General features: G+C 44.7%; 1 protein-coding gene and 1 non-coding gene across 2 annotated transcripts in view; both read left to right on the plus strand.

The window, feature by feature from the left end:
- Nucleotides 1-3,167: 3,167 nt before the first annotated feature.
- The window catches only part of LOC120025853 (electrogenic sodium bicarbonate cotransporter 4-like), a 41,191-nt gene continuing 19,497 nt past the window's right edge, over nt 3,168-24,861 (plus strand). The window contains exons 1-5 of the mRNA XM_038970555.1: nt 3,168-3,231; nt 3,479-3,679; nt 9,834-9,963; nt 10,509-10,669; nt 11,372-11,527. Coding sequence (XP_038826483.1) covers nt 3,168-3,231; nt 3,479-3,679; nt 9,834-9,963; nt 10,509-10,669; nt 11,372-11,527 — 712 coding nt within the window. The remainder of the gene's footprint in view (nt 3,232-3,478; nt 3,680-9,833; nt 9,964-10,508; nt 10,670-11,371; nt 11,528-24,861) is intronic.
- On the plus strand, nt 24,423-24,475 carry LOC120026595. Its single transcript, XR_005473167.1, has one exon. It is a non-coding gene; the product is annotated as a U7 small nuclear RNA (small nuclear RNA).

Below are 24,861 nucleotides of genomic sequence, written 5' to 3' on the forward strand. Positions count from 1 at the left end.
TGAGATGAATCCTGATATAACCTACCATGGCCAGATGTTAGATATGAGATGAATCCTGATTTAACCTACCATGCATGGCCAGATGTTAGATATGAGATGAATCCTGATATAACCTACCATGTCCAGATGTTAGATATGAGATGAATCCTGATATAACCTACCATGGCCAGATGTTAGATATGAGATGAATCCTGATTTAACCTACCATGCATGGCCAGATGTTAGATATGAGATGAATCCTGATATAACCTACCATGACCAGATGTTAGATATGAGATGAATCCTGATATAACCTACAATGGCCAGATGTTAGATATGAGATGAATCCTGATATAACCTACCATGGCCAGATGTTAGATATGAGATGAATCCTGATATAACCTACCATGGCCAGATGTTAGATATGAGATGAATCCTGATTTAACCTACCATGCATGGCCAGATGTTAGATATGAGATGAATCCTGATATAACCTACCATGGCCAGATGTTAGATATGAGATGAATCCTGATATAACCTACCATGTCCAGATGTTAGATATGAGATGAATCCTGATATAATCTACCATGGCCAGATGAGCTGTGTATTCTGAACAGGAGCTGTTTCTCTGCTAGTTGTGTTGCTTTGTTAGTTTACAGAGGACATGTATTATTATGCAGTGTTTCTGTTTCCTAACCCAGGATTTGGGGAACCCTAGTTACACATATTTGTTCTATCCCAACACCAGCACACCTGACTATACAAAATCAAGGGCTTGATCATTACCATATTAGTTGAATCAATGGTGCTGTTGTGCATATATGCCGCCTTCAAAACAACTGGGAACTGTGAAAAAAACGAACTCCGAATGGGAAAAATCTTTTTGAACTGTCATCTAAGTTGGAATTCCAAGTCGGAAACTCTGGCATTTTTCTAGAGCTCCGACTTTCCAACCGGAAGATCACTGACGTCATGATTTGACCTTGTTTTTTTCAAGTTCCCAACACCTGGAAAGGTATTTTACATATCAGCTAACCACAACTATGTTACAGCAATCTGTCAGTTGATGACACCGTCGATGACATAGCATGCAACCATTGGTTGATGCATGTATGCAACTTCTGAGCAGGGCAATGCAACCTTGATTTTAGGCAGTGTCTACACAGGTAGCCCAATTCTGATATTTTTTTCACTAATTGGTCTTTTGACCAATCAGATCAGCTCTGAAAAAGATCTGATATGAAAAGATCTTTATTGGTCAAAATATCAATTAGTGGAGAAATATCAGAATTGAGCTGCCTTACAGATTTTAGAATCATTTTATCTCTGTTTTATCTTTAAGCCTGGCAGTTATGGCAGTTATGGCTTGGGTTGATTGTGTGATCTGCTCTGCCTTGTTACCAGGGTGAGTAAACTTAATGGAATTGACTCCAACCCAACTCATTACCAAATAGGAGAATTGTGATCCAGTGAAATGTGTTGACTAGGGGTGCACAACTCAGGCCCTGCAGCTTCTCATCCTGCTGTTTTGAATTTCTCCATTGTACTTACCTAATCAGTGAATGCTATTGAATGGCTGTGCAGTGAATGCATACACCTGGTTTTCAGGTAGAAAACCATTCAAAATCAAATGAATCAGTCACCCAAAATTAGCAGGACTGTGGCCCTCAAGGACCAGAGCTGGGCACCCCAGCTGTAAGCCTACCACTAGTATTGTCAGTAGCCCACTCAGTCAAAGTATTCCATGTTCTGAGTTGTCCTTACAATGAACAGCACTCAGGGTGTATGTGGGGTGTGAAACATGCCCTTCACACCCAATGATCAGGAGCTCAGGGGCCAGCTGGTGATCTGGACTGACAAAGGTATTGATCAGCCTACAAAAACCCTGTGTGACACACACACACACACACAGACAGACAGACAGACAGACAGACAGACAGACAGACAGACAGACAGACAGACAGACAGACAGACAGACAGACAGACAGACAGACAGACAGACAGACAGACAGACAGACAGACAGACAGACAGACAGACAGACAGACAGACAGACAGACAGACAGACGTAAAATCATTAAATCATTACAAATCTGTTGCCTCATTGTCATCCTTAAAGGTTAATGTAGGCCTAAAGCTAAATGCATTGTTGAATGTGGTGTGTACATTAATGCCCAGTCAGAAATTAACCCCTACCCCCCAGGACAATTTTCATAGATCTGAAGGAATGGGATTGGGTTTAAGCCACAAGTATATGTCCACCTAGCCCAGATGGAATTTCCGGCATTTTGCTTACACTAATCCGACCCTTTCCGATCTGTGAAAAGTGTCTATGGGATAGGAGTTAGGGATTGATTATTGACTGTTCATAATGTTACAGACTTGATATTTTGAGGGACACTCCTTGAGCATGTCCCCATACACTGCTGTCCCTCTTTATCTCTCTAGCTCTTGTGTGGTCAACCTCCGGTCAGCTATGGTTTTCCAATGAGTTTTCCTCATGTCAGTCACCCATCGATCTCCCGGGTTACCAAATGCACGTGTGGTGCTGTGTGGTTTGGCCAGGTGTCACATGGCCAGCAGGGTTATTCCTTTAAAGCTGGAATCTGCATTTGGTGAAACAGTGCCACTGGTTACCCCAGGCACATTTGTTATTGTTTATGTTTTGTTTATGAAAGGAGGAGAGGAGCATCCAACATCTTAGTAAAAAAAACTCTGAAAGTTAGTGACCTGAAAATTAGTGACCTGAATGTTAGTGACCTGAAAATTAGTGACCTGAATGTTCGTGACCTGAATGTTAGTGACTAGTACAAGACTGCCAGATGGTAGCTGAGGTGATATGTTGTGATGATCCTCACCAGGAGAGGGCAGGATCACTACGTGGAATACAAATGAGTTTACTTGGGGAATACGTTGAGGATTAATAAGGTTCCTCTTTAATAAAGTGACCACATATTCAAAATGTAGAAGAACATACAACAGCCAAATTAGAGGTCTAGGACTCAGGGTGATATGTTCTACACAACTGCAATTCAAAAGTTTATACACACTGTCAAGTTGTTCCTTTGCAATCTACATGGCTTTCTCTCTGTCTCTCTCTGTCTCTGTCACTCTCTCTCTGTCTCTCTCTGTCTCTGTCTCTCTCTCTGTGTCTCTGTCACTCTCTCTCTGTCTCTGTCTCTCTCTCAGGATGGCACATGATTGGCAGGGAGGTAGAAGTGGGAGTCACCACCGATATGAGGAAGATGATGAAGGTGAGTACGGCCACACACACACACACGCAATGTCCACTGTATGGAAGGAACAGACATCTGTTTGTCCAATATGTCAAGTAGAGTGTTAAGGAAGATAATGTTGTGTCGATGGTAACCTCTCTTCTCTTTCTCTCTCTTCTCTTTCTCTCTCTCTCTCTCTCTCTCTCTCTCTCTCTCTCTCTCTCTCTCTCTCTCTCTCTCTCTCTCTCTCTCTCTCTCTCTCTCTCTCTCTCTCTCTCTCTCTCAGAACCCCAGCCAGTGTATATTGGTGTTCCGTTAACACACGGTTACAGTAAAAGGAGACGGCGTAAACACCGCTCCCAACGCGAGAAACATCACACCCACCATGACCAACACACACACCATGACCATCACTATGACAACCAGGAACACTACGAAGATGAGGAGGAGATGGAACAACATGACATATTTCACCCTGACTCCACAGGTGAGCGCTCTCACACACACGCACATATGAGAAGCATACGACCAGCCACTGTTGTTGCCGTCTTGAGGAATGATCGCCTGTCATTGCCAGGCATGGTTAGAGCTAGCAGCAGGGTGTGTGTGTGTGTGTGTGTGTGTGTGTGTGTGTGTGTGTGTGTGTGTGTGTGTGTGTGTGTGTGTGTGTGTGTGTGTGTGTGTGTGTGTGTGTGTGTGTGTGTGTGTGTGTGTGTGTGTGTGTGTGTGTGTGTGTGAAAGATGAAGCAGCATGGTTCCTGTTCCCATGGGGGTCAGCATTCTGAAGCATGGTTCCTGTTCCCATGGGGGTCAGCATTCTGAAGCATGGTTCCTGTTCCCATGGGGGTCAGCATTCTGAAGCATGGTTCCTGTTTCCATGGGGGTCAGCATTCTGAAGCATGGTTCCTGTTCCCATGGGGGTCAGCATTCTGAAGCATGGTTCCTGTTTCCATGGGGGTCAGCATTCTGAAGCATGGTTCCTGTTCCCATGGGGGTCAGCATTCTGAAGCATGGTTCCTGTTTCCATGGGGGTCAGCATTCTGAAGCATGGTTCCTGTTTCCATGGGGGTCAGCATTCTGAAGCATGGTTCCTGTTCCCATGGGGGTCAGCATTCTGAAGCATGGTTCCTGTTCCCATGGGGGTCAGCATTCTGAAGCATGGTTCCTGTTCCCATGGGGGTCAGCATTCTGAAGCATGGTTCCTGTTTCCATGGGGGTCAGCATTCTGAAGCATGGTTCCTGTTCCCATGGGGGTCAGCATTCTGAAGCATGGTTCCTGTTCCCATGGGGGTCAGCATTCTGAAGCATGGTTCCTGTTTCCATGGGGGTCAGCATTCTGAAGCATGGTTCCTGTTCCCATGGGGGTCAGCATTCTGAAGCATGGTTCCTGTTCCCATGGGGGTCAGCATTCTGAAGCATGGTTCCTGTTCCCATGGGGGTCAGCATTCTGAAGCATGGTTCCTGTTCCCATGGGGGTCAGCATTCTGAAGCATGGTTCCTGTTCCCATGGGGGTCAGCATTCTGAAGCATAGTTCCTGTTTCCATGGGGGTCAGCATTCTGAAGCATGGTTCCTGTTTCCATGGGGGCCAGTTTCTGAAGCATGGTTCCTGTTCCCATGGGGGTCAGCATTCTGAAGCATGGTTCCTGTTCCCATGGGGGTCAGCATTCTGAAGCATGGTTCCTGTTCCCATGGGGGTCAGCATTCTGAAGCATAGTTCCTGTTTCCATGGGGGTCAGCATTCTGAAGCATGGTTCCTGTTTCCATGGGGGCCAGTTTCTGAAGCTGGTAAGCTGATTAGAGCTGAGGAACTCAAACCCTGGTCCAACCACCAGCGGTCCTATGTGTGTGTGTGTGTGTGTGTGTGTGTCAGGGGGTGGCCTCTTAAGCCTCTGGCCCTTCACTGCTCCGAGATTTAGAGCAGACCAGACCCGCTCCACAAGAACACAGCACAACAGTTCCATTACAGGACGGAACATACCGGTATTTGGGTCTTGCCTGGTATTGGAGTGCTACCTCTCTGGGCTGGACAGAGATTGACTGGGAGTACAGGTGCATACTGAAGGTCTCTGGTTCTTGATTTGAGATGTTGTGGTTCCTGTGGTAAATCATGCAGGACTCTGGTTCCTCCATCACCTCCAGCATGGCCTCTCACTGGACACTGCCTAAAACAGGTAACAACAGGAAGATGATATAGGAGGAGGTATAGAGAACAGTAAGGGAGGATGGAAGGAGGGGCAGAGGTATAGAAAACAATAAGAGAGGACTGGAGGAAGTATAGAAAACAGGAAGAGAGGAGGGGAGGAAGTATAGAAAACAGGAAGAGAGGAGGGGAGGAAGTATAGAAAACAGGAAGAGAGGAGGGGAGGAGGTGAGGAAGTATAGAAAACAGGAAGAGAGGAGGGGAGGAAGTATAGAAAACAGGAAGAGAGGAGGGGAGGAAGTATAGAAAACAGGAAGAGAGGAGGGGAGGAGGGGAGGAAGTATAGAAAACAGGAAGAGAGGATGGAAGGAAGTATAGAAAACAGGAGGTGAGGGGGGGAGTATAGAAAAGGAAGAGAGGATGGGAGGAGGGAGGAGGTATAGAAAACAGGAAGAGAGGACGGGAGGAGGTACAGAAAACAGGAAGAGTGGAGGTGAGGAGGGGAGGAAGTATAGAAAACAGGAAGAGAGGATGAGAGGAGGGGAGGAAGTATAGAAAACAGGAGGGGAGGATGTATAGAAAACAGGAGGGGAGGAAGTATAGAAAACAGGAAGAGAGGATGGGAGGAGGTATAGAAAGCATGTGAAACATGTGTGTCACTGTCACGTGGACATGGCATTGGAGATGTCATATGAGGCTGGTGTTTCTCAACCTCTGGTCTTTGGACCAGCAGCTGTCTCTGGGATGTAGTTGACAGATTGTTCAATTAGTTCTTGTGTGATAGTTTGGATCTAATGTGGAGACTGTAGCAAAGTGTCTGTTTGCCTCAGTGCTCTCTGAAGGACAAGTCTCTCTCGCTCTGTCACATCTCTTTCTCTGATTCACTCTGCTTCTTTCTCTTATTCACTCTGCTTCTTTCTGATTCACTCTGCTGCTTCTTTCTTTTATTCACTCTGCTTCTTTGTCTGATTCACTCTGCTTCTTTCTCTGATTCACTCTGCTTCTTTTTCTGATTCACTCTGCTTCTTTCTCTGATTCACTCTGCTTCTTTGTCTGATTCACTCTGCTTCTTTTTCTGATTCACTCTGCTTCTTTCTCTGATTCACTCTGCTTCTTTCTCTGATTCACTCTGCTTATTTCTCTGATTCACTCTGCTTCTTTATTTTATTCACTCTGCTTATTTCTCTGATTCACTCTGCTTCTTTATTTTATTCACTCTGCTTCTTTCTCTGATTCACTCTGCTTCTTTCTATGATTCACTCTGCTTCTTTCTCTGATTCACTTTGCTTCTTTCTCTGATTCACTTTGCTTCTTTCTCTGATTCACTCTGCTTCTTTGTCTGATTCACTCTGCTTCTTTCTCTGATTCACTCTGCTTCTTTCTCTGATTCACTCTGCTTCTTTCTCTGATTCACTCTGCTTATTTCTCTGATTCACTCTGCTTCTTTATTTTATTCACTCTGCTTATTTCTCTGATTCACTCTGCTTCTTTCTCTGATTCACTCTGCTTCTTTCTCTGATTCACTCTGCTTCTTTCTCTGATTCACTCTGCTTATTTCTCTGATTCACTCTGCTTCTTTATTTTATTCACTCTGCTTATTTCTCTGATTCACTCTGCTTCTTTCTCTGATTCACTTTGCTTCTTTTTCTGATTCACTCTGCTGCTTCTTTCTCTGATTCACTCTGCTGCTTTCTCTGATTCATTCTGCTTCTTTCTCTGATTCACTCTGCTTCTTTCTCTTATTCACTCTGCTTCTTTGTCTGATTCACTCTGCTTCTTTCTCTGATTCACTCTGCTTCTTTCTCTTATTCACTCTGCTTCTTTGTCTGATTCACTCTGCTTCTTTCTCTGATTCACTCTGCTGCTTCTTTCTCTGATTCACTCTGCTTCTTTTTCTTATTCACTCTGCTTCTTTTTCTGATTCACTCTGCTGCTTCTTTCTCTGATTCACTCTGCTTCTTTCTCTGATTCACTCTGCTTCTTTCTCTTATTCACTCTGCTTCTTTCTCTGATTCACTCTGCTTCTTTCTCTTATTCACTCTGCTTCTTTCTTTTATTCACTCTGCTTCTTTCTCTGATTCACTCTGCTGCTTCTTTCTCTGATTCACTCTGCTTCTTCTCTGATTCACTCTGCTTCTTTCTCTTATTCACTTTGCTTCTTTGTCTGATTCACTCTGCTTCTTTGTCTGATTCACTCTGCTTCTTTCTCTTATTCACTCTGCTTCTTTGTCTGATTCACTCTGCTTCTCTTCTCTCAATCTCCCTCTGTGAACTATTAGATTGCCTTTGTTATAAAAAAATTGGTCCTCAAAGTCTGTCTGTCTGTCCTCAGTTACTGAGGACAGACAGACAGACAGACCCTGTCTCTAAGAGGGTTTACTGAGGACAGACAGACAGGCCCTGTCTCTAAGAGGGTTTACTGAGGACAGACAGACAGGCCGTGTCTCTAAGAGGGTTTACTGAGGACAGACAGACCCTGTCTCTAAGAGGGTTTACTGAGGACAGACAGACAGGCCCTGTCTCTAAGAGGGTTTACTGAGGACAGACAGACAGACAGACCCTGTCTCTACGAGGGTTTACTGAGGACAGACAGACAGGCCCTGTCTCTAAGAGGGTTTACTGAGGACAGACAGACATGCCCTGTCTCTAAGAGGTTACTGAGGACAGACAGACAGGCCCTGTCTCTAAGAGGGTTTACTGAGGACAGACAGACAGGCCCTGTCTCTAAGAGTTACTGAGGACAGACAGACAGGCCCTGTCTCTAGGAGGTTACTGAGGACAGACAGACAATTAGATCCTGTCTCTAAGAGGTTACTGAGGACAGACAGACAGGCCCTGTCTCTAAGACGGTTTACTGAGGACAGACAGACAGGCCCTCTCTAAGAGGTTACTGAGGACAGACAGACAAATAGATCCTGTCTCCAAGAGGTTACCGAGGACAGACAGACCCTGTCTCTAAGAGGGTAATACCTCTTAGAGACAGGATCTATTTGTCTGTCTGTCCTCAGTAATTTACCATCTTAGAGACAGGGTCTGTCTGTCTGTCTGTCCTCAGTAAACCCTCTTAGAGACAGGGCCTGTCTGTCTGTCCTCAGTAAACCCTCTTAGAGACAGGGTCTGTCTGTCCTCAGTAAACCCTCTTAGAGACAGGGCCTGTCTGTCTGTCCTCAGTAAACCCTCTTAGAGACAGGGCCTGTCTGTCTGTCCTCAGTAAACCCTCTTAGAGACACGGCCTGTCTGTCTGTCCTCAGTAAACCCTCTTAGAGACAGGGTCTGTCTGTCCTCAGTAAACCCTCTTAGAGACAGGGTCTGTCCATGTGCTGTTAACATGCGCTGACTCTTGATGCTTATCTTAGCAACCCAATACCAATAGTTTTATACTGTAGGCGACAAAGAGATTAACAGAATCATATCAAATACTTGCTTCGTTTTTGTGTGGGTTTTGTTCAATCCGGAACCAAAGTGATGAAAATCATCAAGCTCGTGACTTATCTTTCTGGCTTGCATCAGGAACATTGCATACATTACATACCAACCCTTCCCTCCCTCCTGTCTGTCTGTGAGCTCCTGTACCTCAGACCACTGGGATTAAAAACTACTGCTGCCAAGGAGCAGAACAACACACACACACAAACACACATGTACACACACACTTCACACACACACACTTCTTATCCTCAAACCGTAGCACAGATATGGGTTCTGAAAGTGAAATACCATGCAAACACACCAGCACACCACACTAATTTACAGAGTATATTGTGTGAAGTGTGTACAGTATGTATGCAGATGTTTGTGCTATGTATCAGTCACATGTCATTTGGCATTTCAGGGAATCAATGTATGGACCGGGTGGGGGGGCAGAAAGGAGGGAGGTTATTCATTGACTGTATAAAGGGGGTGAGGGGTAAGTGGGGATTAGATGGATCAGGGGGGTATTTATTTACCAGCTTTCACTGGGACTTTGTGACTGACAGGGGTAAGAGCATCAGAGATTAGTGGTTGTTTTGGGTTAGGGGTGGAAGGGAACTCACACATGATCAAAGTAAGCTAAGACCATCAGAAGAGGAGCGACACACGCAGACACACATACAGCACACACCCATGCAGACGAGTGGTGTGATGGCCCTGGGCTAGGAGCATGTTAATAGGTTTTGTTCCACCGACAGGAAATTCTGAGAGTCTTAGGAACACTACAGTTTTCCAGTTCTATTCAGTTACAGTTGCAGGCTATACATTTTACAAAGAGTTCCAAATAGATAAACAAATAAACACACATTCTATAAAATGTCTGATTTGTCTGAGTAAATGGTTTAGTACACACTGTCATGACAATCCAAAGCTGCAGCAACTGTCTGTCCCCCGTACATCAAAGTAGAATATCCTATACAGAACTCACACACACTGTAAGTAAAAGTGTTCGATACATACAGTAGATTTTCTAATTCTATTTCTTTGGTTTGATAGTTCTTCTCTTGTGTTTGAACTCCATTTCCCAGTGTCCCCGGCGGCGGAGAGGCTGCGTTACATCCTGGGTGAAGATGATGACTTGCCGACGCCCACTCTGTTCACAGAGATGGACACACTGCAACACGATGGAGACGATATGGAGTGGAAAGAGTCTGCTAGGTACACACACACACACACACACACACACACACACACACACACACACACTTCAACCCTTGTGTGTTTCCACCCTGGAGTGTTTGCCCTCTATAGTTTGGGATTGTTGGGGGGCTTTGGGTGGGATTTGGGGGAGGTGTCAGTAGGGGACCTGTAGATAGTTTCATTAGAAGAGTGTTAGCAGCAGAGCCCTACAGTGGGCTACATCTGACTCCCCTCTATGACTCTGGGGGTTAGAGGTCAATCCCAGCATCCCTCAAGGTCACAGGCTGGCAGGCAATAAACCAGCTGACTAATCAATCAATATGTCAAACATTCAATAATACACATGCATACACAGCAGAGCTAGAAGGGAATTAAGCGGTGAAACAAAAACGACACCCTCTGGCTTTTGAAGAAACGGGAAATTGTCATATTTGAGTCCAGCAGACAGTATTTCGTATGCCTCTATAGTATTTTCCTGTCTGCTCTCTCTGCCTTACTCTCTTTTCAGTGTGTGTGTCGCTCTCTATCTCTCTGTCTCTCTTCCTCTCGCTCCTTCTCTCTAGGTGGGTGAAGTTTGAGGAGAAGGTGGAGGAGGGAGGAGAGAGGTGGAGTAAGCCCCATGTGTCCACCTTGACCCTCCACAGTCTGTTTGAGTTGAGGACCTGTATACAGACTGGCAGTGTACTGCTGGATCTGGAGGGATACTCCCTGCCAGAGATAGTGGGTGAGTGTGTGTCTGTGTGACCCTCTGCCAAGTCCCCAACAACCTGATGTTCTGGTTTTCAGGGGAAATGGAAAGAGAACCTGTGACGAGACTTCCACTTTTGGACGTTAACAAGATAACACTCCATCCTCCTCCAAATTGACTGGATTGGTTGAACAGTGGAGAAGAGAACCTCCCCCGGCAGTTTTTCTTCTTATTGTCAAGACCAATATGTAGGGGATTTAGTTTCAGGCACTTATTTTACGCCTGCTAGGTTAGGTTAGTGTGACCCAGGCTATGTTTCCTTCTAAAATCAACCCATAGTTCCTGTGCACCTGTGGAGATCTGAGAAAATTTGATAGGTGTAAGCAATATAGTAAAGCTCCATCTTGCCCTCTGATAGGCCAGGTGGATGTGGATCAGAGGCGTTTGGTGGTAGGAGCTATAGGGCTTATTGCAATGTCTGGAATAGAATTAATGGAACGGAGTCAAACATGTTGGTCCATATGTTTGATACTGTTCCATTGATTCCATTCTATCCATTACAATGAGCACGTCCTCCTATAGCCACTCCCAGCAGCCTCCTCTGAAGTGGATAGGGGGTTGATCTGGGATTGAGACCACTCTGATCTCACTGTGACCAGTCACACCTGCAACCCGTCTGTTCTATATCTCACTCTGTTTCTCTATGTTTGACCCTTGAACTCTCACCCCTGACCCCAGATGACATTGTGGATCGTCAGGTAGCTGATGGTCTGATTGGTCCAGAGCTGAGGGAGAAAGTCAGCTTCGTGTTGCTACGGAAACATCGCCACCAGCATAAGAAACCCATGCATCGCTCACTAGCCGACATGGGCAAATCAAACAATTGCCCCGCCAGTGAGTGTGTGTGTGCATCTGTAGGTCTGCGTGCATGTGTGTGTGTATGTGTTGAGTGATCTTGTTGATTTCATCTCTTATCATGCTGATTTTACTGAAACAAAAATAATAATTTCTCTCCTCTTTTAACAAACACCTTCACCATCTATCTTGTTCACTCCATCCCTTTCTCTTTTCTCTCTCTCCTATCTCTCCTTCTCTCTCTCTCTCTCTCCCTCGCTCCTTCCTTACTCCGTCTCTCTCTCTAGGCCGTAGTCCCCAGTCTGTTCATAATGCCAGCCGTACTAACTTCAGTCGTAGTCCTAGTTCAGCCTCTGGCCTCCATCGTTCTACAGAAGACCTACGCGCCAAGTCAGGCAGCCTTGCCCGCCTGCGTGAGTGTACACGCACACACACACACTCAAGAGCACGGACACATAGACACACACACACTCAACGTACGGATCCATTAACACTCACGTATACATACAAACTAATACTCTTTCACCCTTTTTCTTATCTATGATCCTCATAGAGATAGGTGTTTTAATTGACATATCTAACCTCATAAACCAGTAGAGACACAGTATGTTGGATTACTGTGTGTGATTGCGTGCAAGCTTTGGTCACACAGTACTTTCAAGAGCTCCCAGTACACAGTGTGTCTTTGGGGTTTGTAGGGTGAACAAGATTAGTTTGTCTGTGTGTGTGTCCTAACCGAGGTATTTTCCTGTTCTTTCCCTGCAACTTAATTTGTCCCTACATCAATAATCAGCTTTCTGGGTAATGATCATTAGGTCTAATCGGCCACACAGACACACATTCACACAATAGCTAAAGCTATATTTAACCACAAAGATGGGTTGGAGATGTCTACTATCCCACATATAAAAATACTACAGTTTAGAATTCTATAGTATTCTGTTGTAAACTGTAGTATAATGTAGAATACTATACTTCCCACTGTAGTATCCTTCATGTAGTACTTACTATAGAATTGTGTAGTATACTGTAGAATACTATTCTCCACTCTGTAGTATCCCTCGGTCGTGTAGTGCTTCCTATAGAATTTTGTAGTATACTGTAGAATAAATACTATGCTCCACACTGTAGTATCCCTTGATCGTGTAGTGCTTACTATAGAATTTTGTAGTATACTGTAGAATACTATACGACCCCATACAGAAACATTATATATTGACATATATTTTAACAACGTGTACATATACAGTGCCTTGCAAAAGTATTCACCCTCCTTGGCGTTTTTCCTATTTTGTTGCATTACAACCTGTAATTCAAATGGATTTTAATTTGGATTTCATGTAATAGACAAACACAAAATAGTCCAAATTGGTGAAGTGAAATGAAAAAAATTACTTGTTTAAAAACTTCTTAAGGCTAGGGGGCACTATTTTCACGTCCGGATGAAAAGTGTGCCCAAAGTAAACTGCCTGATACTCAGGCCCAGAAGGTAGGATATGCATATATTTGGTAGATTTGGATAGAAAACACTCTAACGTTTCTAAAACTGTTAAAATTATGTCTGTGAGTATAACAGAACTTACTTGGCAGGCGAAACCCAGAGGACAAACCATCCAGGATTTTTTTTGGTTTGAGGTCACTCTCTTTTCAATAATTTTCTACGTGGATCTAGATTTCTAAGGCACTTGCTTGCAGTTCCAATCGCTTCCACTAGATGTCAACAGTCTTTAGAAATTGGTTGATGTTTTTCCTTTGAGAAATGAAGAAGTAGGGCTGTTCAGAACGAGGGTCGAGTCTAGTGTACTGTTGTGGTTGGGGCGTGCGACCTGAAAGCTCGCTCCACTTTGTTTTCATCCGGTATTCAAATCAAATCAAATCAAATTTATTTATATAGCCCTTCGTACATCAGCTGATATCTCAAAGTGCTGTACAGAAACCCAGCCCAAAACCCCAAACAGCAAGCAATGCAGGTGTAGAAGCACGGTGGCTAGGAAAAACTCCCTAGAAAGGCCAAAACCTAGGAAGAAACCTAGAGAGGAACCAGGCTATGAGGGGTGGCCAGTCCTCTTCTGGCTGTGCCGGGTGGAGATTATAACAGAACATGGCCAAGATGTTCAAATGTTCATAAATGACCAGCATGGTCAAATAATAATAATCACAGTAGTTGTTGAGGGTCCAGCAAGTCAGCACCTCAGGAGTAAATGTCAGTTGGCTTTTCATAGCTGATCATTAAGAGTATCTCTACCGCTCCTGCGGTCTCTAGAGAGTTGAAAACAGCAGGGCTGGGACAGGTAGCACGTCCGGTGAACAGGTCAGGGTTCCATAGCCGCAGGCAGAACAGCTGAAACTGGAGCAGCAGCACGGCCAGGTGGACTGGGGACAGCAAGGAGTCATCATGCCAGGTCGTCCTGAGGCATGGTCCTAGGGCTCAGGTCCTCCGAGAGAGAGAGAAAGAAAGAGAGAATTAGAGAGAGCATACTTAAATTCACACAGGACACCGGATAAGACAGGAGAAGTACTCCAGATATAACAAACTGACCCTAGCCCCCCGACACATAAACTACTGCAGCATATTGAACACAGTTTATCCCGTCTTAAATTTTATCGATTATTTACGTTTAAAAATACCTAAAGTTGGATTAGGAAAGTTGTTTGAAATGTTTGGATCAAGTTCCAGCAGGACAATGACCCTAAGCATACTGCTAAAGCAACACTCGAAGTGGTTAAGGGGAAACATTTAAATGTCTTGGAATGGCCTAGTCAAAGCCCAGACCTCAATCCAATTGAGAATATGTGGTATGACTTAAAGATTGCTGTACACCAGCAGGAACCCATCCAACTTGAAGGAGCTGGAGCAGTTTTGCCTTGAAGAATGGGCAAAAATCCCAGTGGCTAGATGTTCCAAGCTTATAGAGACATATCCCAAGAGACTTGCAGCTGTAAGTGCTGCAAAAGGTGGCTCTACAAAGTATTGAATTTGGGGGGGGGGGGGGGGGTGAATAGTTATGCACACTCAAGTTCAGTTATTTTGTCTTGTTTCTTGTTTGTTTCACCCCAAAAATATTTTCCATCTTCAAAGTGGTAAGCATGTTGTGTAAATCAAATGATACAAACCCCCCAAAAATCTATTTTAATTCCAGGTTGTAAGGCAACGAAATAGGAAAAATGCCAAGGGGGTGAATACTTTATTTACGTATATTTTGTACAAAGATATATGGACATATTACAAAATTGTCTGTTTTCATAAATGTTTATATTTAAATATATGTTGTGGAAATATATTTTGACAGCATGTTGTGCTAGCTAGTAAAATATATTCCAAAATATATTTCATAAATATATGTTGCCATGTATTTTAATAAATGGAACATTTTTCTGTAGCTACATTTTTCTGTAGCTACAATTCAATGCATAAAACTACAAATTCAGCACTAAATCACAATAGCATGCTGTGGTATACTTTGAAAAGTTTGAATGAATGACTCATGACTGACAACTAAAAGAGCTTTCTATATCCAAAATAATTTGCTAAAATAACTGGGTCCATTGTTGAATTGTGGCATCTGAAACAAAAAATATAATGTATAAATTACCTCTTTGCAATTAACATATGTATTTGAAAATAATGTATTTGAACATCAAATTGATGTTTACATTGCAAATTCCTTCACCTCCAGTATCGATTTTCAGACTCACAAGAAATGTTCCCTCTAAGCTGCGTGCGTGGGTGTGCAGCTCCCCTGGGACTGCAGCACAGCAGAAATATCAGCCTGCACAGAGAAGCACGAGATTAAACTTCACTTAACTTTCTAGAGTTTTCCCTGTTAGTTAACACTATTAACGTTTCCCTTTACTGTGGGAATTGTGATCGAATCAACGCAATATTAGCCACGTTCAATGCAGCATACCGAAACAAAAGAAACTATGACTTAGTATAAAAAACTAACTATGAAAGAGATTTTGTTGTAGGCAGAACGCATCAGAGTGGGATTCTATTGCATTGACAGGCACGACCCAGAACCTTACTCTAATCTACACAGACCTGTGCGCCATAACCAATCAGAACTGCATTAGGCCTCTGTGCAAATAGACCACTGCCATATATGGATCTGTGCCATTCACTTTGAACTGGACTGTTTTTATAGCATGAACAGTCGTGAGTAGATAGATGGCCTTATTTTGAGATCAAAGCGAGAGCTACATGTAACAACGTGTCCACATTTGTACATTTGCTCATATCCTTTGCTAGTTAATGAGTTATTATTAGCACAGGTATAAATCATTTCTAGTCAGCAATGAGGAAGTGATTGCTTCCTACATTTCTATCTTTGAAAAGCAAGTCAGGTAATTTGAGAGAGGCTTTAATAAGCTAAGTAGCCAATAGGCAGGAGGTAGCATAATTTGCCTGATTCTCTGTAATAATGGTGTGGGCATAATGATGCATTTTATTTTGTAAAGTGGTTTCTTGCATCAAACAACACAACAACATTTTCAGTCACCTCCTCCTTGTCTGAAGGACAAGTAGATAAACAGCTTAATGTCAAGCCCTGCATGTTTTTTTTCTTCTCAAAAGTCTCAGAATGTAGGCCTACATTGAACACCACACATTGGCTGCTACTGTAGGCTGAACGATAGAACAGCTATTTCCATGTAAAATGTTATCAGATGCATTTTCTCCATTGTTTTTTTTTATGGTAGGTCACTCTGGGAGGCCTACATTATGATCAAATAGCCACAGTAGCCTACTTGACCATTGTTAAAACTAACTTAAAGCAGGTACAGCCGCAGTGTTTACAGTAAACGCGCTCAGCAGACCTGAAATTTGCTCAGTGACTGAAAATTTTTGAGCGAACATTGCTCACAAGTTGACAGTTACCCTGTGGATAATGCAGAGACATTCCACATAAGATGAAGAATTAGGGGTTAATGTTGATGAACATCAAATTTATACTTCCAATGCAGATTCCTTCCCCTCCTGTGTCCACTGCAGACTCACGCTGTGGATAATGCAGAGACAGAGAGTCAGTGAAACAATTCCACACAAGATTAATAATAAATCAGGGTTTAATGTTCATGAACACATTTTAATTTCATTAGGAAATAGGCAGCTAAATGATACAAAAGACGACTTACATTGGCTGGGGTCTGTCAATTGGCAGCTGAGGCTCCAGACCAGATGGATCTACTGCAGGAGGGAAAAACAAGATAGATTATTTCTAGCAAAATATTATCTAGCTAGCCATTTCTATCGAGACACCCAAACCTCACTAAAGATAAACACATTGGTTGGCAAACCAAGAATATTTAACAATAGCTTTGGCAATTAAATTATATCTAATACATACAGTTGAAGTCAGAAGTTTACATACACCTTAGCCAAGTACATTTAAACTCAGTTTTTCCTGACATTTAATCCTAGTAAAAATTCCCTGTCTTAGGTCAGTTAGGATCACCACTTTATTTTAAGAACGTGAAATGTCAGAATAATAGTAGAGAATGATTTATATTTTATTTCTTTCATCACATTCCCAGTGGGTCAGAAGTTTACAAACACTCAATTAGTATTTGGTAGCATTGCCTTTAAATTGTTTAACTTGGGTCAAACGTTTCAGGTAGCCTTCCACAAGCTTCTGTCAGTTCACCTAGGGGTCATGATAGGGGCTGTACCAAATGTTTGATGTATTATAATAATTGATTATGCTTACGTTGTATTAATAGAAGGGGAGGGGTTATAAGAACCCGCTCTCCTTACATTTCTAGGGTCCTAGACTACAGATTAACAATATACATATTAATTATAGAAGTTTAGTATTGTTCCACAGTTGTTTTCTAGTCTCTCTGCCTCTTATAAAGAGACTCCTCTGAGAAATGTGTGACAGACAGAACACTGCAGGGCAGTGTAGGAGAAAAGAGACTAGTCAGACATTCCACAATAAATCAACTTTGGGGAGTGAACATGTATTGCCGAGGCCTTAAAAATCACTGGAACTATTGTATCTCTCTTGCAAGTTTATATAGCTGTGTATGCATGAGCTTGGTCTGATAAGTAGAAGGTAATGACGTATGCAGTGACATCACAAGGGCTGGACTTCGGGTTTAATAAAATAACTTGGGACCTTTTATATTTTGCAGAACTTACTCAGAAACATGGGTTATGTTCCTGTTGTCAACTTCTGTCTGCAATTGCATTAATTATGATTGAATGATTTAATTAAAGATATTGTCATAATGCTAATTTCACCAATGAGCCAATGATTGACAAGGAACAAGGAAACATGGTGCCATCTATTTGTGAAGTGCACCAGTCCCTCCTGCTGTCACGTTCCTGACCTGTTTTCTCTTGTTTTGTATGTGTTTATTGGTCAGGGCGTGAGTTTTGGGTGGGCAGTCTATGTTTTCTATTTCTATGTTGGGATTTTGTGTTCGGCCTGGTATGATTCTCAATCAGAGACAGGTGTCTATCGTTGTCCCTGATTGAGAATCATACTAAGGCAGCCTGGGTTTCACTTGTGTTTTGTGGGTGTTTGTTCCTGTGTCAGCGTTTGGGCCACACAGGACTGTTTCGGGTTTGTCACGTTTGTTGTTTTGTATGTTGAAGTGCTTTGTTGTTTTGTCATTAAATAATGAACACTTATCCCTCCGCATCTTGGTCCGATCCATGCTCCTCCTCGTCCGAGGAGGAGAACGACATTGACAGCCGTTACAGAAACACCCACCAAACCAGGATCAAGCGGAGTGGAGAAGGAAGGCAGGAACAACAGCAATGGGGAAAAGAGGAATGGACTTGGGAGGAGATCCTAGACGGTAAAGGACCCTGGGCAGAGCCAGTGGAGTGTCGCCGCCTCAAAGCGGAGCTGGAGGCAGCGAAAGCGGAGAGGAGGTTGTATGAGGCTAAAGCAAGGCAGAGCGGCTGGAGGCCCGAGAGGCTCACCCAAAAAATTCTTGGGGGGGGGGGGGCTAAAGGGGAGTGTGGCGAAGCCGGGTTGGTTACCTGAGCCAACTCCCCGGGCTTACCGTGGAGTGAGAGGGCGTCGTACTGGTCAGACACCGTGTTATGCGGTAAAGCGCACGGTGTCCCCAGTACGCGTGCTTAGCCCAGTGCGGGCTATTCCACCTTGCCGCACTGGGAGGGCTAGGTTGGGCATCGAGCCGGATGTCATGAAGCCGGCCCAACGTATCTGGCCTCCAGTACGTCTCCTCGGGCCGGCGTACATGGCACCAGCCTTACAGGTGGTGTCCCCGGTTCGCCTGCATAGCCCAGTGCGGGCTATTCCACCTCGCCGCACTGGCAGGGCTACGGGGACCATTCAACCTGGTAAGGTTGGGGAGGCTCGGTGCTCAAGAGCGCGTGTCCTCCTTCACGGTCCGGTAGATCCGGCGCCACCTTCCCACCCCAGCCCAGTACCATCAGTGCCGACACCACGCACCAGGCTTCCAGTGCGTTTCCAGAGCCCTGTTCCTCCTCCACGCACTCTCCCTGTGGTGCGTGTCTCCAGCCCAGTGCCTCCAGTTCCGGCACCACGCACCAGGCCTACTGTGCGCCTCAGCAGGTCAGAGTCGGCCGTCTGCCCAACGCCGCCTGCGCTGCTTGCCTGCTCAGCGCTGCCCGAACTGTCTGCCTTCCCAGCGCTGTCTGAACTGCCTGCCTGCCCAGCGTGGTCTGAACTGTCTGCCTGCCCAGCGCTGCCCGTCTGTCCCGAGCCTTCAGAGCCGTCCAGCCAGGACCAGCCAGAGCCGTCCAGCCAGGACCAGCCAGAGCCGTCCAGCCAGGACCAGCCAGAGCCGTCCAGCCAGGACCAGCCAGAGCCGTCCAGCCAGGACCAGCCAGAGCCGTCCAGCCAGGAGCTGCCAGCCAGTCAGGAGCTGCCGGAGCCAGCCAGCCAGGATCCGCCAGAGCCTTCCGCCAGCCAGGATCCGCCAGAGCCTTCCGCCAGCCAGGATCCGCCAGAGCCTTCCGCCAGCCAGGATCCGCCAGAGCCTTCCGCCAGCCAGGATCCGCCAGAGCCTTCCGCCAGCCAGGATCCGCCAGAGCCAGCCGCCAGCCAGGATCCGCCAGAGCCAGCCGCCAGCCAGGATCCGCCAGAGCCAGCCGCCAGCCAGGATCCGCCAGAGCCAGCCAGCCAGGACCTGCCAGAGCCGTCCAGCCAGGACCTGCCAGAGTCCCTCAGCCAGGACCTGCCAGAGTCCCTCAGCCAGGACCTGCCAGAGTCCCTCAGCCAGGACCTGCCAGAGTCCCTCAGCCAGGACCTGCCAGAGTCCCTCAGCCCGGAGCTGCCGTCCCTCAGCCCGGAGCTGCCGTCCCTCAGCCCGGAGCTGCTGCCCCTTATCCCGGAGCTGCTGCCCCTTATCCCGGTGCTGCCCCTTATCCCGATGCTGCCCCTTCATTTAGGTGGGTTTAGTTGGAGGGTGGTCATTGGGAGGGGGATACGGAAGCGGGGAGTGACTATGGTGGGGTGGGGACCTCGCCCAGAGCCTGAGCCACCACCGTGGTCAGATGCCCACCCAGACCCTCCCCTAGACTTTGTGCTGGTGCGCCCGGAGTTCGCACCTTAAGGGGGGGGTTATGTCACGTTCCTGACCTGTTTTCTCTTGTTTTGTATGTGTTTATTGGTCAGGGCGTGAGTTTTGGGTGGGCAGTCTATGTTTTCTATTTCTATGTTGGGATTTTGTGTTCGGCCTGGTATGATTCTCAATCAGAGACAGGTGTCTATCGTTGTCCCTGATTGAGAATCATACTAAGGCAGCCTGGGTTTCACTTGTGTTTTGTGGGTGTTTGTTCCTGTGTCAGCGTTTGGGCCACACAGGACTGTTTCGGGTTTGTCACGTTTGTTGTTTTGTATGTTGAAGTGCTTTGTTGTTTTGTCATTAAATAATGAACACTTATCCCTCCGCATCTTGGTCCGATCCATGCTCCTCCTCGTCCGAGGAGGAGAACGACATTGACAGCCGTTACACCTGCAGCAAAGCACCCCCACAACATGATGCTGCCAACCCTGTACTTCACGGTTGGGATGGTGTTCTTCGGCTTGCAAGCCTCCCCCTTTTCCCTCCAAACATAACGATGGTCATTATGGCCAAACAGTTCCCTTTGTTTCATCAGACCAGAGGACATTTCTCCAAAAAGTATGATCTTTGTCACATGTGCAGTTGCAAACTGTAGTCTGGCTTTTTTATGGCAGTTGTGGAGCAGTGGCTTCTTCCTTGCTGAGCGGCCTTTCAGGTTATGTCGATATAGGACTCATTTAACTGTGGATATAGATACTTTTGTACCTGTTTCCTCCAGCATCTTCACAAGGTCCTTTGCTGTTGTTCTGGGATTGATTTGCACTCAATTTGCACCAAAGTACGTTCATCTCTAGGAGACAGAACGTGTCTCCTTCCTGAGCGGTATGACGACTGTGTAATCCCATGGTGTTTATACTTGCGTACAATTGGTTGTACAGATGAACGTGGTACCTTCAGGTGTTTGGAAATTGCTCCCAAGGATGAACCAGACTTGTGGAGGTCTACAATTTTTGGGCTGATTTCTTCTGATTTTCCCATGATGTCAAGCAAAGAGACACTGAGATTGAAGGTAGGCCTTGATATACATCCACAGGTACACCTCCAATTGACTCAAATGATGTCAATTAGCCTCTCAGAAGCTTCTAAAGCCATGACATCATTTTCTGGAATTTTCCAAGCTGTTTAAAGGCACAGTCAACTTAGTGTATGTACACTTCTGACGCACTGGAATTGTGATACAGTGAATTATAAGTGAAATAATCTGTCTGTGAACAATTGTTGGAAAAATTACTTGTGTCATGCACAAAGTAGGTGTCCTAACCGACTTGCCAAAACTATAGTTTGTCAACAAGAAATTTGTGGAGTGGTTGAAAAACGAGTTTTAATGACTCCAACCTAAGTGTAGGTAAACTTCCGACTTCAACTGTACATAACATTAACTCTGCTGAATTCTACTCAACTTTCATTTTCAAAACAATTCTTACCTTGGTCAGTCACATTTCATGTTGGTGGCAAGCTAAAGAAGGAGCTACCTATCTAGCTAGCTAGGTAGCTAGCTGTGTTAGCAAGCTCGATGAAAATTATTGCTTGCAGTTGAATAAATGATCTTCTTCCTCTGTCATCTACCATGTTAAAAACATATTTTAATGAAATGTTATGAATATATAATCAAATAAAACACCATTATCCACAATATTGCTTTTTGGCGGTGACGGCTGCTCTTCTTCTAAGAAAATGTTATATTGTAATGGTTGCTCAGTCAGTTGGAAGCAGGGCTGAGGGTTGGGCTCGGGAACATTTCAAATTATGATTGACAGCTCTGGAAACATATTTTCATTTATTTAAAAATATATTTACAGATACGTTCAAGTGTCTTTTCAAAATAAACTCCATATGTTTCATAAGTGGCAGATATCAGCTATTAAAGCATAGTCTAAGGTAGCAAATCAAATCAAATCAAATTTATTTATATAGCCCTTCGTACATCAGCTGATATCTCAAAGTGCTGTACAGAAACCCAGCCTAAAACCCCAAACAGCAAGCAATGCAGGTGTAGAAGCACGGTGGCTAGGAAAAACTCCCTAGAAAGGCCAAAACCTAGGAAGAAACCTAGAGAGGAACCAGGCTATGAGGGGTGGCCAGTCCTCTTCTGGCTGTGCCGGGTGGAGATTATAACAGAACATGGCCAAGATGTTCAAATGTTCATAAATGACCAGCATGGTCAAATAATAATAATCACAGTAGTTATCGAGGGTGCTGCAAGTCAGCACCTCAGGAGTAAATGTCAGTTGGCTTTTCATAGCCGATCATTAAGAGTATCTCTACCGCTCCTGCGGTCTCTAGAGAGTTGAAAACAGCAGGTCTGGGACAGGTAGCACGTCTGGTGAACAGGTCAGGGTTCCATAGCAGCAGAGGCCAATAGAGCAGGGGCCAATAGAGACTCAACATTAATGTTGGGGTAGAGAAGGTTGTGAGGTGTGAGTGTCTAGTTGATTTATTTATATTTTTGATTTTTTTTTTATCATTTAAATATATTTAAATATATTTCTATTTTATTGAAATATATACATACAGTGGGGAGAACCAGTATTTGATACACTGCCAATTTTGCAGGTTTTCCTACTTACAAAGCATGTAGAGGTCTGTAATGTTTACCATAGGTACACTTCAACTGTGAGAGACGGAATCTAAAACAAATTTCCAGAAAATCACATTGTATGATTTTTAAGTAATTAATTTGCATTTTATTGCATGACATAAGTATTTGATCACCTACCAACCAGTAAGAATTCCGGCTCTCACAGACCTGTTAGTTTTTCTTTAAGAAGCCCTCCTGTTCTCCACTCATTACCTGTATTAACTGCACCTGTTTGAACTCGTTACCTGTATAAAAGACACCTGTCCACACACTCAATCAAACAGACTCCAACCTCTCCACAATGGCCAAGACCAGAGAGCTGTGTAAGGACATCAGGGATAAAATTGTAGACCTGCACAAGGCTGTGATGGGCTACAGGACAATAGGCAAGCAGCTTGGTGAGAAGGCAACAACTGTTGGCGCAATTATTAGAAAATGGAAGAAGTTCAAGATGACGGTCAATCACCCTCGGTCTGGGGCTCCATGCAAGATCTCACCTTGTGGGGCATCAATGATCATGAGGAAGGTGAGGGATCAGCCCAGAACTACACGGCAGGACCTGGTCAATGACCTGAAGATAGCTGGGACCACAGTCTCAAAGAAAACCATTCTGCAGCGCACGCAAGGTCCCCCTGCTCAAGCCAATGAAGTTTGCCAATGACCATCTGGATGATCCAGAGGAGGAATGGGAGAAGGTCATGTGGTCTGATGAGACAAAAATAGAGCTTTTTGGTCTAAACTCCACTCGCCGTGTTTGGAGGAAGAAGAAGGATGAGTACAACCCCAAGAACACCATCCCAACCGTGAAGCATGGAGGTGGAAACATCGTTCTTTGGGGATGCTTTTCTGCAAAGGGGACAGGACGACTGCACCGTATTGAGGGGAGGATGGATGGGGCCATGTATCGCGAGATCTTGGCCAACAGCCTCCTTCCCTCAGTAAGAGCATTGAAGATGGGTTGTGGCTGGGTCTTCCAGCATGACAACGACCCGAAACACACAGCCAGGGCAACTAAGGAGTGGCTCCGTAAGAAGCATCTCAAGGTCCTGGAGTGGCCTAGCCAGTCTCCAGACCTGAATCCAATAGAAAATCTTTGGAGGGAGCTGAAAGTCCGTATTGCCCAGCGACAGCCCCGAAACCTGAAGGATCTGGAGAAGGTCTGTATGGAGGAGTGGGCCAAAATCCCTGCTGCAGTGTGTGCAAACCTGGTCAAGAACTACAGGAAACGTATGATCTCTGTAATTGCAAACAAAGGTTTCTGTACCAAATATTAAGTTCTGCTTTTCTGATGTATCAAATACGTATGTCATGCAATAAAATGCTAATTAATTACTTAAAAATCATACAATGTGATTTTCTGGATTTTTGTTTTAGATTCCGTCTCTCACAGTTGAAGTGTACCTATGATAAAAATTACAGACCTCTACATGCTTTGTAAGTAGGAAAACCTGCAAAATCGGCAGTGTATCAAATACTTGTTCTCCCCACTGTATATGTTATTTCTCCGTATGGGACACACTGTAGTATCCCTCGATCGTGTAGTACTTACTATATCATTAAGTACAGTAGTACACTGTAGTAAACTGTAGAATACTATACTACACACTGTATTGATTTGCTAATAGGTCATTTGCATACACCCTGTCCATTCCCCTCCCCCATGGCCCAATTTGTGCTATCCACGAGACCATATGCCAATTATAGACCATATATTGTGTTCTCTACAGGTTATAGAAAAGAGGTTCAGACCTACCTACTTCAGTCCAGTCCTACCTACTTACAGGTTATGGAAAATGTGCTTTTTTAATATTTGTCCAGTAGGTTTCCTCGAGGAGAAAGCCCTCACTTCTATGTCAAAGATAATAAAACAAAAAACAATATTGTAAATACTACAATAATTTCCACAAAATCACTACAGTAAATACTACAGCAGGGGTGTCAAACATACGGTCCGCGTACGGCCAGCGCAGGGGGGTCCAATCCTAGTCTAGCTAACACCTAACTCTCAAAGTCCTCCTGACTTCAGAGTATGGAATGGCTCGTTGATGTTCTCGTCACAATGCGTCAATAATGAAGGGGGCTGAGCTTTTACTGGTGCTTTCCTCTGTGTCTTTCTCATTCAGCCCCCTGAGCACCGCCCCCTGAGCACCGCCCCCTGAGCACCACACCCTTCCATTACAACGGTTGGATTTTCAAATCCAAACAAGAGAGGCCTCAACCCTGAGGGGAA

This window comes from Salvelinus namaycush, chromosome 31 (genome assembly GCF_016432855.1).
Source record: "Salvelinus namaycush isolate Seneca chromosome 31, SaNama_1.0, whole genome shotgun sequence".
Lineage (NCBI taxonomy): Eukaryota > Metazoa > Chordata > Actinopteri > Salmoniformes > Salmonidae > Salvelinus > Salvelinus namaycush.